This window comes from Apis florea, unplaced genomic scaffold (genome assembly GCF_048593485.1).
Source record: "Apis florea isolate Af1SG1 unplaced genomic scaffold, ASM4859348v1 contig_2350_pilon, whole genome shotgun sequence".
In the NCBI taxonomy this organism is placed as follows: domain Eukaryota; kingdom Metazoa; phylum Arthropoda; class Insecta; order Hymenoptera; family Apidae; genus Apis; species Apis florea.
Window position 1 is genome coordinate 4061357 of NW_028256565.1, and position 19798 is coordinate 4081154.

The 19798-nt window shown below is 39.8% G+C and overlaps 1 protein-coding gene across 5 annotated transcripts in view; it reads left to right on the forward strand.

Moving 5' to 3' along the window:
* The window catches only part of LOC100863464 (dynein regulatory complex subunit 7-like), a 117980-nt gene that overhangs the window by 96062 nt on the left and 2120 nt on the right, over positions 1–19798 (forward strand). For all 5 annotated transcript variants that reach the window (XR_015291116.1, XM_086904654.1, XM_086904655.1 and 2 more), the window contains 2 exons: positions 18926–19282; positions 19367–19778. Coding sequence is in view for 4 of the 5 variants with exons in the window: in XM_086904654.1 (XP_086760780.1) it covers positions 18926–19282; positions 19367–19778 (769 nt within the window). In the remaining variant the exon portion in view is untranslated. The remainder of the gene's footprint in view (positions 1–18925; positions 19283–19366; positions 19779–19798) is intronic.

Consider the following 19798-nt stretch of genomic DNA (forward strand, 5'->3'; position numbering starts at 1 on the left):
ATAAAGATGCTTTTATTTTATCTTACAGTGTCTTTACAACAATTAAAGACGTTGAGTTCTATCCCGAGTGCTTAATTCTCCGTTTTCTTCTCTTATCGATCTATTCTTTATAGATGGCTCCACTTTAAGAATTTAATCACGTTCATACATATAGCGCGCATTATAACAATTACAAAATATAGAACTGTCCAATCCAACAATTATTATATACAACAACATGTTATTACTTATTTACAGCGAATTTAATAAAACTAAAGAAACTAAAAGCTTCCATATTATCTTCCATAACGCGACTTCCATAATACATCTAGGAGAAGAATAAAGAATATTGAAAAGTATGTAAAAAATATCATCCGCAAATTTGAAATAAAAATCCATCGCTCTCCCACGATTTTTCTCATAATTCATCGATCCTCGTGTTAACGTTTTATCGCGTTTTCCCGCGGCCATGCTCGCGCAACCACACGCTTCAGAATTAAACCCATGTTTTTTTCCACGCTACGTGACCGCCTTCCTTTCTTCGAGGGTTGTCCTCCCTTCTCCTCTCCACCCTTCTTACCCGACACAAGCGAACGTGGAACGAAAATACCTCGCGGCTGCCGCGAAACGACCCCTCATTCCTGGATTCCTCTCCGACGACGGGATTCGAAGGACGCGGGAGAGAGAGAGAGAGAGAGAGAGAGAGAGAGAGAGAGAACTTCAACCCTCGTGAACGAGGCGCGTCGTCGTCCTGACGTGCCGCGTGACGTGCACGGTAATTTTCGGATTATTTCGAGTTCGCCCGTTTTCTCTTTGGCTGCCATGCCAATTCCTCTCTTGTCCATTCGCCTCGTTCGATAGACGATCATGATTGGCCGAGATAAATGATGGATCGTGAAATTTTATTCTTAAGGGATGGATTTCGATGAGAAAATGTATCACGGCTATTGTAACAATTCGATATTTTTTTTTTTTTTTTTTTTTTTTTTTTACTTTTCGAGATAATTTCGTGGACAACGAGGATCGCTCGAAGAAAATTTTCCGATCGATTTTCAAATTTTGGAAAAGAAATTTTTAAGTAAAGAGAGGAGATAGAATGATGAGTATTTTTTGAGGCGATATTTTTGAACGAAATAAATCTATACGTAAGATTTCTTGGTTATGAATGCTTACTGTTTTTTAAAAAAAAAAAAAAAAAAGAAGAAAAATCTTCAGGTGATCGTGGTTCGAAGATAGCAGTGGTCATCCAACGGTATCCTTTTATGATACTGTTCTTTCGAGACTCGTAGAAGCATCGTAAAACGTAAGCTGGTTTTGTTTTCGGAGGGAAGGTAACGATAGGAATCGTTAAGCGATCGTGTACAAGGAGCGCAGTTGCTAAGGGTTAAGAAGACTGGTATGGTTGACCGTTTTGAAGCAAAACTCCCCGTTTTCTTTCCTTCTCCTTCAAAAATTGTTTGCCGAGATCTTTTAGTTTCTTAGTGACTTCTTTGAAGTTCAATGTTTTCAATCTTGGAAAGATTTCGATCTCTGTTTCTGTCATATTTACACGAATAATAAAAATAATAATACTCCTCGTTCAACATTTTCCAATAAACATATTCCAATATAATGCTTCTTAATATATTGCTCGTACGAGCAACGTTAAAAATAAATATATTTCTCGCTTGCATGCATTTCATTAAAGATTTATCCTCAACTAGATTAGAAATTCCCAGAACGCAGCGTGTTCGTTGGAAAGAGAATTTCCGAAAAAGAAAAAAGATCCCAAGGATCCCTGTTGGACGATGGAAGGGAAAAAGAAGGGCGCGTTTCTGGTAGAAATTCGGCCTGGCCCTTGGAAGGCCCGCGGCTGCTCGAAAACCCCTAAGGACGGTCGAATCTACGCCCCCACATTTTCTGGCTTCCTTCCTGCCCCTCTTCCCGCTACCACCCTCCGTCCTCCACCTTTCTCTCCCCTGTTGTTTCTTCCACCGTCGTCGCCGTCGCCGTCGCCGTCGCCGTTCCCTCGCTGAGAGAGCCTCCTTCCGAGAATCGGTCGCGCGTTTTTCGCTCGCCCACGGCGTTACGGATAAGCGGGCCGGAGAGGGAACAATTAAACGCGATGGAAATTGTACCGGGTGTTCCAGTTTAACTCGAACAACGGTGATCCAAGACAAGATAAATCGTGGAAAGAGATATATATATATATATATGTAAGAATTGTAATAAGAGATAATTGTAAATAAAGGATTATCGCAGGATCGATAATATTGATTAACATTGTTACATCGAAATAAATGAAACTTGGATAAAAACATCGATGGAAACATTCGTGTTTAATATCTAAGAAATGTTTCAGTCGACATATTTTATGAAAAATTTATTTTGTTTTGTTTTATATCGATATGATGATACATTTGTATAATAATAAGAGGAAAATTTTAAAATTCGGTTGTATTACAGAATTACAAAGAAATAGAGCTACAACGAACTATATTTAAGCGTAAGAAAATGGAAGGATACGTAAAAAAAAAAAAGATAAAAGGTTTTAGCAGCGAAAATGATGTAGCTTTCTGCTTCATGAGACACGTATATCTGATTAGTAGTTTAAACACTGTTCCAATTTAACTCAACTTGGAAACTAATCTCTTTACTTAATCCCAATTTAAAATTATTTATATCAAATAATAAATATTCACCGAACCCGGGTGAATTTTTATTTTCAATTTGTATCACGTGTATAATACTCAATTACACGTTATTAACCTCTCAAGCGTCCGAATCCACTCTGTTTCTCGAATCGAGGCGAAAGCTATATATCCAGTTTCTATATAGGCGAACAATAACACATTCCGAATAGCTTTGTTAAAGCATCCTTTCCACTTTGCCCACTTCATTCTACAATCAACTCGCAAATTAACGCAATGCTCGGCCGGAACTCGGCCGTAAATCAAACCGGGACACCCAGTAGCGTATCGGATCGATCGCCTCACCTTTCATCAATACCTTGCCCGCTCTCGCAACTGCTCCGGCTTCGAGCCGATGTTTCGCGGAAACCCACGTCCCAGCCTTCGAAAAACTCTGAGAGAGAGGAGAAGAAAAGAGGAGTATCCTCTCTTGGCTACCACGCAGCTCTTCTCCAGCCACTGAAATTCGGTTTTCATTGTTTCGCGACCGGGACGTTCATTGATTTTCGCCGGCGGACCGTGATGGACGCAGCGTTTATTGTAATCGTCTCCCTCCTCTCTCTCTCTCTCTCTCTCTCCCCCCTCGTCCTTCGATTCTCTTTCCTCCCTCGGACGAAGAAATTCCACGCCGGTTTCTGAAATTTGATTTCTTCTTCTTCTTCTTCTTCGAAAATCATCGAGATTTCATCATGTTATATTATAAATTTTGCACGAAACGAGTTTGAATCTTTCGAGATTTTTTCCAAGCGCTTAAACACCATTTCAGTTAAATTTTATACTATTGTTCAAAATTATATTCAAAATGTTGTTATGAATTTTGATGATACATTGAGATGTGTATTGTGATATTTTGAATTCCGTCCGAAAATAAGTTTAAATTGTTCTTAATCCTTATATGGCTTTTCGAAATCACTCGATTCGAGATCTAATTTAGACACTTCTATCGCTATTACGCTAATCCCCTGGTTGGAATAATTGGTCCGAGAATCGGGAGCGATCGCTGCGGAAGATTTTCCTTCGCTGACGCGGAATTACGGTGCCTAGGTTGATGGTCTGGCTGCGTGTTCGTTTCCTTCGCGTTTGACGTTCAAAGGCTAAGCTGCATATAACGCTCTATTTTTTCACGAGCTTAGATTCGAGATTAATTGGCCCCTCCGGCTCTCTTCTCCGGTTACTAATGACGTTGTTACTGGAATTCTTCCTTTCCTTTTTTTTCTTTTTTCTTTTTTTTAAATATGGATCAACATTCACTTAAAATTGCTCGCTCATCGAGTAAGATACGATGAATCGTATCTGATTAACTCGTTAATTTTTCTATTTATCGCACACTTGTTGAACGAGGTAGCAGATAATGAGAACAGATGATGAATCGTCGTGTCAAAAATCTAATCATTTCGAAATAAATGAAATATTCGACGGGATCGAACTTTTCGAAAATTCGCTCGTAAGACCGTTTCACGATCGGCATGGTTAAAAAGCGTGCTTTATACAGGCGGAGCAAAGACCCGAAATCCACGCTTTCCTCTGTCCGTTCCACTCTTTCCTCGAGCTCTGCCGCAGTCTCTTTGGGCGTCGTTCGCGCTCCAGAGCTAAAAGGTTTCAGAAATCGTTCGCACGCTTTTCGGCCGCGCGCACGGATCGGATAAAGGAAAGACTCCGGCCGAGTTCAACGAGAAATCACGTCGCCCTCGGCGTTTCCCTGGAATCGCAATTCCCGAATGTGTACCAGGTCCGTCGTTTCTTCCTCCACCACCTTCTTCTTCGTCTTGGCTCCGCCGAATAAAATTTGAAGATAAAAAAAAAAAAAATCTCGTTTCGTCCTTCATCAGACTTTTTATTTTAATCCTCCAAGCTCAAAAATTTTCATCTCTCTTCCTTTTCTTCCTCGTTTCTTTTTTTTTTGATGGTTCGTAATTTCAAATATTTATTTCGGAATTGAAGAATTTGAAACGATCGATAAAACATCGTTGTATTCAAATTTTAATCGTAAAACTGAATATCGAATTGTCATCTATCGTTAATTAAAATAATTTCCAAATTAAAATCTAATGCATTTGATGTTTGCTTTACAATATCATAGAAGCTAGTTTTTCCATTCTAAACAAGTAAAACGAAAGATGGGGAACGATTGGAAAAGTAAGATGGTTGAACGATTAGCGGAGAATGCAAATCGGTTTCGATATAAATCCCCGCAAAACGTCACGGGCACGACACCTCTGACACAGTTGCCGATATGGCACAGTTGCCAGCCGTGTGTGTTTTCGATCATATACGGCCCATACCGTACTCGATCCACTCGACAATCGACTCGACCGAGTGGAAGAAAAGCAGCCGCGATCCACGTGCGATTTAATAAGCCGTGTTATGCTTAACAATAACTGAGCTGAATCACGCGTTCACATCGCCACGATATCTCAATCTTATTTTTCCCTTTACATTTGCTTTCTTCCAACTTCATTCTCCCTCTTGCCTTCTTTTTAGTATCTTTTCAATCTTTTAAACAATTCATTCACGATATCAAGAATCATTTGTCATTTGTCATTGAACAGTGTAAGCAATTTCAGAGAAATATTATTATTTAACTTTGATCTCTCTTAATAAAGAACAAATACGGTTTTATTATTGGTTTAGTTTGGTTCTAGTTTTTCAAGCGAATCTAATTATCTTTTTTTCATCTTCGATCGAGCAATAATATACGTATAAACGTATATTCCAACAATATTCCTTTACGAAGCATTCAGTCTCAGAGTTACGAATCTATAAACGTGAAACGAAAGTGTCCCTTTAAAACGAACCGATGATCCGCCGCCATCGTGGTGAACGACGCGGCTTGTTTTCGAGGCGCACATTTCTCATTCTGATCGCCGCGACTGTTTTCTCGGCCATCGGTCCGTTAGCAACGACGAGGGATCCCGAAATGAGGGGCAAGGCACGAGAAAGGGGACGGATGGGGAGGTGGAGAGGTGGAGTGAGAGGAAATGAGACACGTCGGTGCGCTCGGTCCGTTCCGCGTGAAATGGAGAAAAGTGTGGTGATCGGGGTCGTGGAAAGAATCGCTTCGGCCCTGCTATCCTCCCGAAACGGTGGCTTTGGCCGCGCGCAGGAAATTCTTTCAACATTGCGAGAGAGGCGGCCGGTTCTTTTCTCTCTTACTGCTGCATTGCGGCATCTTGAAACGCACCGTTTTCGAAATCAACTGGATAGTAGGTTAGAAAATGATTGCTCTTCTTTTTCTATCCTTCGAAATGTTTTTGATACCTGTTTTCGTTTTCTTTTTCCCTCCTTTTTTTCTATGATAAAGAAAAGATTTCAACGTGTTGCTGGAATAATTAAAACGAGTTAATTAAACGAGAGTTGTCGATCGATTTTTACTTGATAATTTATTTTATATTTGTTACGAAATTTTTAAACAGATTGTATTTTTTGTTATTGTTAATCAGTTTTCTTTTTGTAGATCATCTTGTTGCTGCCAAGCTTGAGGAAAATAAAAATTGTTTAAAAATTGGTACGAACAGTTAGGTACTGGAAAATGAACGTACGTTCCTGTGCACGAAGCTCGCGCGAAATGGGTCCCCGCGAGGCGTAACGTAGAACGTTTTCAGGGCCTCGGGCAGGGCAGATAGGAGGTAGTTAGCAGAGGCAGGCTCGTAAGATTTCGGTGTAGTGGTACGTGTACCTCATCCTGTCCACCCTACCAGCTTAAGGGTATCTTCACACCGAAACTTCCTAGGTTTTCTTTTTTTTTTTTTTCAAATCTACTGAAAATTACAACAAATCGCGATTCTTATCTTCAATTCATTTAAGAAAATCGTTAAACAAATACACACGTTTCGTTCCAATGAAATAATTTTCATAATTTTAAATCTGTTTATTATTTTAATCCATTTATACAAAAAAGTGATTAACAAAGAAATTTTATGTACTTTAATTTAATCTAATTCTAATCATCGTTAAAAATTATCGAGAGTTTTTTTGAATCTAGTTTCATTCTAAGCGAAAAATATTCGTTTTTCAATTCGATCTGACTTTCGATCTTGCTTCGCTCCTATATTTTCGATATTTATTGCCACAGGTGCTACAACGCAATTTCCGAAACGTCGCGGTATTTCGTTAACCGACATGATGTGAACGCGGCTTAAGGCCACAGTTGCCCACCCGCGCACCAACACATAGATAGACACCGCTATATATGTGCAACTCGCATTGCACCTACTTGTGTTTGCCTCCCTCGACCCTCCACCTCCTCCTCTCGACCCTCGGCCACGCTTCCTCAAACCCCTCCCACCGACCCCCGGCAAGTACCAGTGATCACTCTCCCTCGCTCTCCCTCGTTCTCTCTCTCTCTCTCTCTCTCTCTCTCTCTCTCTCTCTCTCTCTCTCTCTCCCCCTATCTCGCGAATTCTCTCTGTTGGCACCTCCGCCTCTCTCTCTCTCACACCGTTTCGCGATATATGTATGTCTCACTCGCTCCTATTGGTTCGTTTCGGACCTGAAGACCGAAGGCAGATCGATCGGACGATTTTCCTCGAGGTTTTCCTCGGCGACGACCACCCCGCGACGAGTCGAGAAATTGCTCTCAGGACTCCCGATTCGAACGAGGAAAAAATTCAGGTCGATCGAACGCACTCTCGCGAGAGGGACACGGGGAAAAGAGTAAACGGTTGAGGGGGAAGAGAATGACGACGACGACGACGACGACGACGACGACAGCGGCGACGACGATGGCGATGGCGTGATAGAGAGCGTGGAAGAGAGAGAGAGAGACAGAGAGAGAAGGGAAAAGAAAGGTGTCCCCAAACGAAGCGCGGACATCGCGTCTCTGTGACGAATTTACGTCGGAGAACGAACGAGGTCACGGACTAGAGAAAGAAAAAGGTAGTAACGCGACGATAAAAAAATGGACGTTAAACGGGGATTATGGCAACCTTGAACGAGTAAAGCAGAGTTTTCACAAAGTTTGTAGGTACAAACGATCCTTTCTCTTTCTTCTCTTTCTCTCTCTCTCTCTCTCTCTCTCTCTCCTCGATCCATCTCTCCATCGTATTCTAACTTAAATTTTCCCCATTATAATTTTCATAGGAAATTACCGCTGTGTACGTTGATTTGAGATTTCATGTTTGTTCGAATAATAATGATAATAGTTAAAAATAAATTAATTATTTAACGTTATATCGATTGAAGTACGATCATTGAAATTAGATTCGATTCGCGCGTTCCTTCCAATTCCTAGGATCGTAAAGTAAAATTTATTCCATAAATAATTTCTTAGCGATAAATCAATGTCCGTCGTTTATTTTCCACCAGAGATATTTATAAATTTACGACGGAGACGCACCTAACAGCGCGACAGGTATTGTTATCCGAGAGAAAATTACGAAACTAGTTCGCTAATCTTAAATTGTAATATAATTCGAATAAGTTCGTATGATTTTTCAGTCTTTTTCATTTTTTTGCACGCGTGAAAATTCATTATGCTTCTTTACGAGCGAGTAACGGCGTACGCTTCGTACGGCCCTGCTTTTCGACAAACTCGCCAGCACTGTCGCCGACCGATAATTCGAGCCGCCGCAAACTCGACGTCTGTTCACGACGCGGCACAAAGTTGGCGAACGACGGTGAACTGGGATTGCTTGGTTATCCGGGTAAATACGATAGGAAAAAAACGTTATTTCGAAGAACGATCCGCAAACGTGAGATCTGAGATGTTCTTTCTATATATTTGATCATTTTCAGCTGTCACTTTGAATCTACATCGATATAATAAAAACCACAACTACAGTTTATTCGCATTATTATTATTATTTTGCGAGCGAACCTCAATTTATATGATCGAACCGATTGATTTTTTACAATGTTGAGCTTGATCGATTTTTTGATCCTTCTTCGTCGAAACGAAAATCAAAACAAAAAAGGAAACGAGAAAAATCAAAAGAAATATAAATGGTAAAAATAGGGAACAAAAGACGTCGAAAAAGAATAATCGCATCGCGTATCCACAAAGCCGTTATTTACCGTCGCGGCGATAAGTAATTGTGAATGCACGAAAAGTAATCGACCATCCGTTCAAATGTCCGCTTTAAATCGAACGCTGTGACACCCATTCTTTTGAACGATCACTTGACTAGTAAAAGATATATCTCTTGATACTAAATAATTAACGATAATTCTTATTTCAATATTTATTAATAATTATAATTTTTTTTCTTTTCCTTTCTACATATAGTTATCTTCTTATATTAATATAAAATCATTTCAACAGGCGAGAAAATGACACGGTTAACCTCATCGTGGTAACAAATATCGACTAGTAATTATGCGCACGCAGTCGAAGTGCGTTCTTGAAATTTAACGACTTGCCTTCGAAGAAATTGTCGATTTCTTTTCCTTTATTTTTGACTGTAAATCCATATATACATGTAATCTGCGATAACCTTACGCACGTTAAGGGGGAAAAGCGAATCGAATCACTCGGATCTCTCGAATTTCGCAAAAGTTGCACTGTAGAGACGCTTAACGAGAACATAACCTTGTTACGCGATTGGATCGACGTTCGCTGCGATACGACGATACGATAATCTTGTCCCGTTATTGCGTAATTGCATTAACGCTTTTGCACGCATTGAATTTCATACGTGTGTATGCGGGTATCGATGATCGTGGATTAAATATGATGAAATCATAAAATATTTCTGTCTCTTTCAATAGTATTTTGAATCAAGCTAATGATACCTGCTATTAGAAAACAATCAAGAATCTAGCGATCCTAACCTAACAATCTAAGCGTCGAGTATTTTTAAGGTTCTAATAAAATTTTTAAAAAGTTTGTTTAAAGAAATTAATTCGAAAGAAAAGAAGATATTAATTCGAAATATATTGTACGTAAAATACATATCATAAAATCGCGCAAATCTTCTATTCTTTCGCAACGATATTTCGTTATCCGTCCTCAAACTTTTCACGCATTTTTATCTATAGCCTTCCTCCATCTCTGCTGTTACACTACGTTCTGCGTTCCACCCCTCTCGTTCGCAATCTAACTGCGATAATTTGTTTTGCTTCGTTGCCGACAAAAAAATCGTTTGGAGATTCGAGACAGAAAAAGCCGAAAATATTACGGTTTATAAAATCATATAATTATTGCATAAAAGATCGACATATGAGAGACGACTACTCGCTGTCAATAATAAATTGTTCAAGTAATGATAAAATATATTAATCTGTTTGCTCGTATACGATTTTCTTTTTTAATTGATATTAATACAGGTTATTAATATTTTGTAGCCGATAATCAAATTTTATTGCGTATGTTTATACATTTGTCGATCGATAAAATAATGTACAAAAAATATCCGGATTTTCGCGGTTTCATAAACGATGAAAAGTTCGTACTTGCGATCGATAACTAAACAAAGAAACTCGAATCGTCGATAGAACACATCGCAAAACGCGTCAAAAACTGAATTAGTGGTATAAAGTTCGCGTTTATTGGCGCTATTCGCGGTGATACGCCGTACACTGCTTACGTATCGTGCAGAGGGTGTTACGTGTGACGTCACGGCTCTATATACACGTTTAACGAGACGTTGGTGACGTTCTCATAAACCTCGGCGCTTGGCTCTCCACCAATCATCCCTGTAAACTGTATCGAATTTCGAATTCCTTTCGAATTTTTTAATTTGTTCAAGTTAGAATTGAACAAATAGAAATTTGTATAAGCTCAGAAATTTATATAAATTGCTTCAATTTACTTTAATTTTATAAATAATATTGGTTAACGATTCAAAAGAAATAAACCATTTTGAACAATTTTTACTTTCGTAATTATAATTCGAAAAGCGTATCGTTATTCGAATTTTTTTTTTTTTTTTTTTTTTTTTTTGTATAACGTAAAGAATATACAACAATTGATGAAGAATCGTTTTCAACGGACATCCATTTCTTACTAATGTTCTCGAGAGTTAGTCATCTCGAGCGCCCTTAATTCGATTACTCGTCGATCCTATGAACACTCGCTTCCTTCGTTCCGCTCTTCTCGGTCACTCTTACTTTTCGTACCCCCCACCTACGTTAACTGCCTTTCTATGTACCAAATCGAACGGACGCCATCAATTACAGGTAAGTGCACCAGGGGAGGCATTCCACGCCTCTGATAACAATAAACTCGCAATAAACCTCTTTGTTTCCGCTGTTGTTGCGTATGCTGCATGCACGCGTGTACGTCTTTTTAAATTTTGTTCGTCAATCGTTATTAGAGAAGAAAAATAAAGGGAGATCTCGGTTTCTAACCTATCTTCTAATCTAACGAAACGAATTCTCTTCTCACGAGTTATCTTCGGGATAAGTTTGTCGTGGTATTTATACGAAAATTATGCAAGCACGGGCTATACAGGTGTAACTGCACGCGACGTATCAGCGGTGGTAATTACGCGGCCTCGGAAGTTAGCGTGGCCGTCTCGGCGACCAATAAAGTAAATTGTATCGTGGCCACGGCAAATAATGATAATTAACGACGATCGAGAGCACGAGTTTCCGACGGGGTTCTCGGTGCTTTTAAGGACCCTCAAGAAACCGATCCGTTCGCCGGAGAAACTACCGACAAAGAAACCGTTTCCTAGCCACATCCCCCCTCGATGAACAGACCTTGCGCGCCTGGGGAACCCATCGCGTGCATCGTCGCCATCATCTTCGACGTGGTATACATAATTTCGTTCGGTCGCTCCCTAATCGAGACCTGTCTCTCCTTCTCCTTCTCCCCTGTCTTTTCCCCTTTTTCCCTCCCATCTGGCCCCCGGTTTGCACCCGGTTTCCCTTCGTCGTCATCGTCGTCGTCGTCGTCGTCGTTGTCCTCCTCCTCCTCCTCGTCCTCGTGGTGTTCGTCTTCGCTCTCTTTGCCGCCCCTCGTTTTCTCACATCAGGTGCGTCATAAAGGTTTCATAGTGCCCACAGGCATCGATTTTGTCGTCCACCATGTAACCCGGTGGATCCCGTGCTCGGTTCGCGAGGAATTAATTTCGAAACAGGTTGCCAATGGCTCTTCTTTCCTCGGATAATCAAGGCGTATGAGTTTGGAGAATACTCTTGGACTTGTTTCCAGTCACTTCTTTTTGCACCTAAACTCGAAGATCCTACTTATCGTGGGGTAGAAGAAGGTCGAGATAGGGGGTTGTGAACGTTAGTTTGAGGAGTGGTGGACGAAGGATGGACCGTGGGAGAGTCGGGCGGTCCGGAGGAGGGAAGGGGTTCGAGAAAGGTGGCAGTAGAGGGTGTAGAATGGGTCGCCGGTGGAGGAGGGGGGTGTAGAAGGGGGACGAGATGGGGGTGGTGGTGGTGGTGGTGGTGGTGGTGGTGGTCGTGAAGGGTGGCCGATGGTGGCGGACGCGGGAGAGCGGAGAGAGAAGGAAGGGTGGAATGGACGCCTAGCTGGAAACGCGTCGGTTCGCCGGCACACTAAGTATAGGCGTCCTCGCGACGCCGGCCGTCAATATACCACCCCTAACTAACCCCCCGGGGTCCGTGGGTGTTACTGGCTGGTAGAGAGCGAGACGACCGAGGGACGAAAGAACGAGACGCGAGGAACGTTGGTGCGAGAGATAGGGTTGGCGAGAAAGGAAGTGTGACGAAGAGAAAGATAGCCGGATGGATATAGAGAGAATCGAGACGGAGAAAACACTAGGAGGGTGAGTTACTTCTGCACGAGAGATCGTCGTCGTCGTCGTCGTCGTCGTCGTCGTCGTCGTCGCTGTCGCCGTTCCCGTCGTCGTCGTCGTCGTCGTCGTCGTTCTCCTCGTCGACGTCGTCCTAGTCGTTGTGTGTGCGAGGGTAGGTGGGCACCATCCAGCCATCCTATCCCATTCTATCCTCCTGATGCTATCCTATCCTGGCGTAGCTTAGTTTAGCTTAGGGCCCTGCCACCCGGGAGGCTGCTGGCATCGGAGAGAGAGAGAGAGAGAGAGAGAGGTATAACGGTAACGGACAAAGACAAACATAGATGGGACAAGGAGAGTTGGATAGCGTGTGAGAAGGGTGAGACGGAGAGGAAGCAGGTTGATGAACGAAGATAGAGATAGAGGAGAGAGAGAGAGAGAGAGAGATGGGAAAGAGGGAGAGAGAGGGAAAATAGGAGAGGACGAAGATAGGTAGCCGGGTATAGGGTTGGTGGTAGGACATTGCGGATATATTCGCCTCTATCCAGCGCACGGGCCTCCTCCGCGCACGGCGTAGCGGCATCCTCTCCGGCGTTTCTCTCTCCTGGCCATCCTGCGACGTAATCAGCGAGAGAACCACCACCCACTCTCCTCAGCCAACCCACCCACCATCGACCCCTTTCTGCTCCACCTCCTCATCCACCTCATCCTCTCTTGCTCTTCCTCCTCATCCCTCTTTCGTCTCGCGTCTCACCGCGACCATCTACCGCCACCCCCCTTTGCTTCTGTCCGCTTTGCACTACCCCTCGACATCCCTTGCTCTGGCTGCCGTGGCATGCATCTATCCGGACGTCTATCTACCTATCTATCTCGATGCACTGGGTGTCCGCTTGAAAACCATCCTCCATTTCTCCTCCCTCTCTTCCTCTCTTGCTAATTCTCCTTCATATATATATATATATATGTATGTATCCCTCGCTCTCACTCTTTTTCCCTTTTCCTCTTTCCACCTCCCCTCCGCCCCCTTTTTGTCTTTCTGTTCATACGAATTTGACGGTGACGATCATCCACCGCGAGACTCGCACTCGTGATGGGATCGTTTCAAGCTAGATCCTTAATGGCGATCGTAGTTGGAGATATCTCGGTAATTTCGGATGAAACATAAAGCCTTGATATATGTATAACATTTGAGGGGAAAAAGTTTGATGGAAAGGTCATCGCGTCAAATTTTCTCTTCCGAATATTTCTCGTTATCGGGAAACTGATTATCGGGCGCGCGTTAAAAACGTTAATTTTTTAATCAACGTTAATCTCTTTAAAACATTATCGGCTGTGTTTTGTTCCCTTTCGCTCTCGTTTTCGCTAATCCCCTTGTCATTTTTGAATACATTCTTTTCATTTTCAAGGGGACAACGTTGATTTCATTCATAAGTATTCACGGCACTTCATAAGGTCCGACTTGACGATTCTTAACGGTCCTCTACCTTATTTAACGTCAGTCTCTGAAAAGTGCTTAAAGTTCCTTTTAACGGAGAAACTTGGACCCATAAACGGACAGCGAAAAACCGAAGTAACTATCGAGCCGGTTGTGCAGATTAGAGAAAGAATCTCGAAATAATGTTATAACCGCGCCGATGAAAAGGATATCGTGAAACAATAAATGCTCGGCATTTATTCGTTGAACCATCCTCTTTACGATTGAATTGGAAATTTAACGCCTTAATTAATTGCCATTAGTTCGTACGGTTTGTTTACAGAGACGAATAAAAAAAAAAAAAAAGAAAAAGAAAGTCGAAAGAAAGAGAAAAAATTGTAAACGATTTATTATTTAAACTCTTCTCCATTTTTTTTTTTATGTTTCGAAAGAAATTTGCATAATTTTTGTCTATCGTTGCGTGACCGAAAATAGATAAATATCGTTGAGTGATAAAGAAATTTTTCTATAGCGTGGCGTATTTCTCGTACTCGGCCGAGTAATCGCTGAGTAATTACGAAGGTGTGCAAGGACGAATGGCTGCGTGGAAACACGGTTATACACGTGTATCTGTTATTGCGATATGGATGTTAATAGGTTAGGGGGTTTCCAGAGAATGTGGGGTGAATCACGATTTCGATAAGGGTTTATATTCCTCCCGCTCTCGTCCATTCTTGCCTCCCTTCCTCTCCTTCATCCTCCTCCTTCTCCTCCCTCTTCCTGCCACTTGCTCTTCCTCTTTCTCCTCTCTTCACTCGTTTGTTTCTCCGTCGTCACTTTTCACCATACCTCTCCTCCTCTTTCTGCATTACGCCGGTTCTGGCTGTTGCCGTTTCTCCCTCTTCTTCCTGCCACTCGCTCATTGAAAACCGGCTCTAGGGCTTACAGTGTGCCGAGTTTGCACGTATATGGATGCCTCCTCTCTCTTTGGCAAACGCGCGTGTAATACACATCCCATACACACACACATTCGACGGAGACACGCGTGTCCGTATACGTACTTACTTTATAGTGCCGATGTCAGAAACACGTGTACGGCTCGTTAGAGCACAGTGAGGCTCCGTTTGCCACCCACTTATGTATCACAGGTATTTGTAACGATTGGCCGTCAACAGAGACAGCCCAACTTTCTTCGAACGACATTCTTTTTCAAACGTACGTTTAAACTCGTAAATATTCTGCCGTGAATTTTTTTTCTTTCGATAATATCACGCTTGTATTTTACTTGATAGCGTTGCGATGAAACATCGTTTTCGATAATCGATCATCAATCACCAATTTAATTTTTTTTTAGATTAAATTTTGAGACAAAAAATCTTTTTTTTTTTTTTTTGTTGTGATCGTTTAAATTATTAGTTTTGAGTTAAATGGTCAGATATTACGCAATGAATCCATAAGATATACGAAATTCCTTATACCGTTGAGTTCATTTATCGTTACGAAAACGAATAGACGATATTATGAAATTTCAAATTAGGCTTGTGTCGTGGTATTTATTTCCATTTCCCGTACTACGATCAACGGTATAATCCGTTCAGGCCGAACTTACGAACTTACTCTTCCGTGTTTTACTAGTATTAGTAACAGCTGTTGCATAAATAATCACAAATTATTAACACAAAAGATCAGCGGAATTTTACCAATAAAAATATTTTAATATTTTTGTTGCTAAAGTACTTCATCATTTTCTTTCTCATTTCTCTCGATTATTAATTAATGCTTAACGTTTTAACGAATTAACACACTATGATAGAAAAAATAGATTATAAAATAGCATTAACAAATAAATAAAAACACGCTTTAATCATCATGCCTTTTTTTTTTTATATATTATCGATTTAATTACATCTATTATTCGTTCGTATAAAATATCGATACTAGATGATGTTATTAGTGATCTTTATAGTGACCGTTATTACGCGTGCGTGCAAAATATTTACTGTCGATTGTTTTTCGATTAGGCCGAGTTTTTTTTCATTGGCAATAGATATAGATATAGCTATAGCTTATTTATAATTGTACATCTCAGTTGCATCTCGAAATTTCTTTTCTTCGATGATACGATTACGAGTTCATTTCATAGTTTTTCGAACAGTCGCATCCTACACGTCCAAGCATCGCGATTTGTTCGGCATATATCGCGGCACAGTTTGCAGGATATGTAGGTGTAAACCTAGAGATTGTGTGTCGTGTAGGGCGCTCTCCGCCTCGGCGTATAGAGATGCGCGTACACATAGAGCGAATGGAACATCTAGCCAAGGTATATAGGCAGGCAGGGACTAGGTACTATCTAGTATCTAGTAATACCGGGTACTAGGTACGTACGCGCCGCGGACGCCAAATAGTGGTTCGCATATTCAGAGAGATAGCGACGTCGCTCGGTGCGATCGCCCCTGATTTAGGCCTCGTTCCTCGTATCTCTCTCTTTCTCTACCATCCCTCTCTATCCTACCTCTGTAACTCTCTCTCTCTCTCTCTCTCTCTCTCTCTCTCTCTCTCTCTCTCTCTGTCGCTCTTCATCCCTCCTTTTCTTCGCCCTCGGTCGTTCCATCTCCCAACGCGCGCCAACACATTCGTGGCTCGTGTATGTAGTGATCCGTATACGTACATGGCTACACATAGCACTCTGGTCGCGTCCACGGATAACGTCCTCGATACGGCGACCAGCGCCGAGCACGACATCGAGGCGTCCCGAAAAGCGCTATCTCGCGGCACCCCGCTCGAAGCCGACCAATCACCGCTTCGATCCACGCTTTCGACCGTCGCGCTTTGATCATGTACCCTACGACTGATACCCACGAGCATCGTCTCGGCGTAAATCACGTTCTCTCTCGTCCACTTCCGCGAACGTAGATCAGAAGGGGAATTATCGATAGCATGCGCGTCGTGGAATTAAGGGATTTTTGTCCTTTTAAATTGTCACAATCACCGAACGTACTTTTTTTCCATTCAGAATAAACATAGTTCTTTTTTTATTTGATGATTAATTACGTAATAGTTATACGAATGTTCTCTATTTCTAAATTTTGATTAATTAACCCTTCAAAGTTAATTAAAATAATAATAAACAAAATTTAATCAATACATTTATTTTACAATCTGTTTTAAATTATTATATATAGCTTAGGAAAATACTCGGTTCTTTTTTTTTTTATAATAAATTTAGTGCATTCTTAGAAAAGTATGTTAGAAATATATGTCAAGTTTCTGAAGATTTTACTCTCTCTCTCTCTCTCTCTCTCTCTCTCTCTCTCTCTATATGTATATATATGTGAACAAAAGAATAAAAAAAAGTATATATTTATAAATCGTCATTTTAAATTTTATTAAGTATTTGTATATATTTCTCTTTCTTTTTTTATCATTTGTGGTGCATATAATATAAATATTTAATTTCTATTATAATTTAATTAGATTTTCATTTAAACTGTAAATTACATCGTAACTGATATAAGTTCATGGTTGAGAAACACTGAGCGCAGCTGCCACGGCGGCGGTATCTCCGCGTTGTCTGCTACCTCACACCCTCGTCTTGCGTCCCACGTGGGTGCCGGTCGAAGGGGTCGCGCGGAACTGGTGACGCGCGGGGGCAAGCGAGGAACGGAGGGGTGAACAACGCCAATGGGCGAGAAAGCAAGACCGAGAGCGTTCGAGGGATGGTCGGAGGGGCAAGGTGGATATGGTAAGGTTAGGTTAGGTGGACAGAAGGGGCGGAAGTGGGTGAAGGGATCGAGGGATAGTAGTACCACCCACTGACCATCTCTATCCTACCCAGACTCTAAGCGCTCTTGCAAAAAAGATTTGCTTTTTTTTCTTTTTAAGATGCGAAAGGGTGAGAACCCCTTCGATTTCAATGTAATTTAATCTTTCTGCAAATTTAATAAAAATAAGAATCTTTAGAAATTGTAATATCTTAAGAATTATTGTTATAAAATAAATAAAGATTATAACTTTTTTTATTTTGTATTTTGCGAAAAATTTTCTTGTTTTACAGAGTGCTTTTTTCTTAATTGCTGTGTTTATCTTTTTATATGATTACTTCTGTTGTAATTCTACGCGTAGATCATAATATAGTTCTGTAGGTCAGGGACCGAGAATACGCACGAGTGCCACGTGCTCAGCAGCACATTTGAATGGGTACTCTTCTTGGACGATTAGTAGCTATGTGTGGGATATACATATTTACTCTTTAGTATTATTATTATTATTACTTCTGTGTTTTCACATGAAACCAATGGTAAATGTGTACATATTATTGACAGTCGGTATAGAAGATTTTGTTAATAAATTATTTTATCGATCATTAATTTATTAAATTTTCTTATAATGAGAAAATCGATTTAAAGCAACAAGTATTTTTATATTATAAACGAAATACAGAATATATTTAACATTTAATATTTTTTATCTCGTGCCTCCGGACTAGTAGGATTCTTTTTATCATTTTACTGTCATTCTCAACATTATCGATTCGACTTAGAATAAAATCGTAATATTAATAATGATTGAAAATAAAATTAAATTTCAATGTAAAATTATAAATAAAAATAAATATTTTATTGTCAAATATTTTATATATTTATCTTATATGAAAAACTATATTTTATACATGATTATATTTAAATTATTGTGAAATAAATAAATGGAATGATAGTTTACCAATATTAGACAAACGGAAAAAAAAAAAAAAGAAAATAGCACTTCGATAATAAATAATATTATTTTTTTGAAAATGCTTTAAAATTTTGTTCTATTTATATTTTTGCCAAAACATTCATCACTTTATTAAAACATACGATGCAGACAAAATAGATGTGACAATGCTTTTTTATGTTTTGAAAATTCCTTATCCCATTTTCATTTTATCAGTTCAATATAGAAAATGATTATAGCATTGGAATTAAAATCTAAATAAAAAAACAAAACTGGATGATTATATATTTGAATGCAAATTTTTAAGATTACGAATAAATGAAATGGTAGATATTGAATTTACAGATACAAGAGATTCTATTATATTGTATATATGTATATAAATTTTTTACAAATTAGGTTTATAAATATTAATCTATATTTCATCTATGATTATATATACGTAAAATTATAAATTTTCATGTGAAATTATAATATCACATTTATGATACTATTTCTATTTACAGCCAAAACAAGTGCGTTCACCTACATGGGTGCAGAAGTTTCGAAAAGGCAATTGCTTTGAATGTGCAACATTTCTTACTAGCTTGTTACTAGGCCAAGGATATAATGCATTTGTAGTAAGTGGTTATGCATCTAAAGAACAAACGCTTTGTGATTTGACAAGACGATCATGCCCCTATATACCACAACCGGAAAAGAAATTACAGGAAGATACGATACGTCCCGAGATTACCAAATACAAACTTAATCTCAATGTAGTAGAATATAAAAATGAATTTTTATCAGAATCGGAAGAAGAAAAAGCGAAGAAATTACAAGAAAAATTATTAGCTGAAAAAGAGCAAGAAAATTTAATTGAGGTAACTTTTATAAAATTCTATGATGTTTTTCATAGTTTCACTCTAAAAAAAAAAAAAAAAAAAAAAAATTATGTTTGAATTTAGGAATTAGAGCAACTTCCAGTAGATGAGTATTGGGGACATAGAATACATGCTTGGGTAGCAATATTACCAGAATTAGGTGGACTGAGGGATCAAGAAATTCCTTGTCCATTATTTATTGAGCCTACCACTGGTACATCTTACGAAGTTACAGACGACGATACAGCTCAATTGTACCTCGGTGTAGAAAGTATATGGAACGATCAAAATTATTGGGTAAATATGCAGGTATCTGTACAATCGTGCGTAAACATAGAATGGGATTTAATGAAAGTAAAATTGTGGGAACATTTGCTTCCTGGAGAACCATGGACAACACATGCAGGAGAGATTGACGAGGAATCTGCTATACGTCAAGAAAAACATTTGGATATGCCATCATCATACGTTAATCAAATAAATATTAGCGAAGAAGGTATAAAAAATTTTCAATTA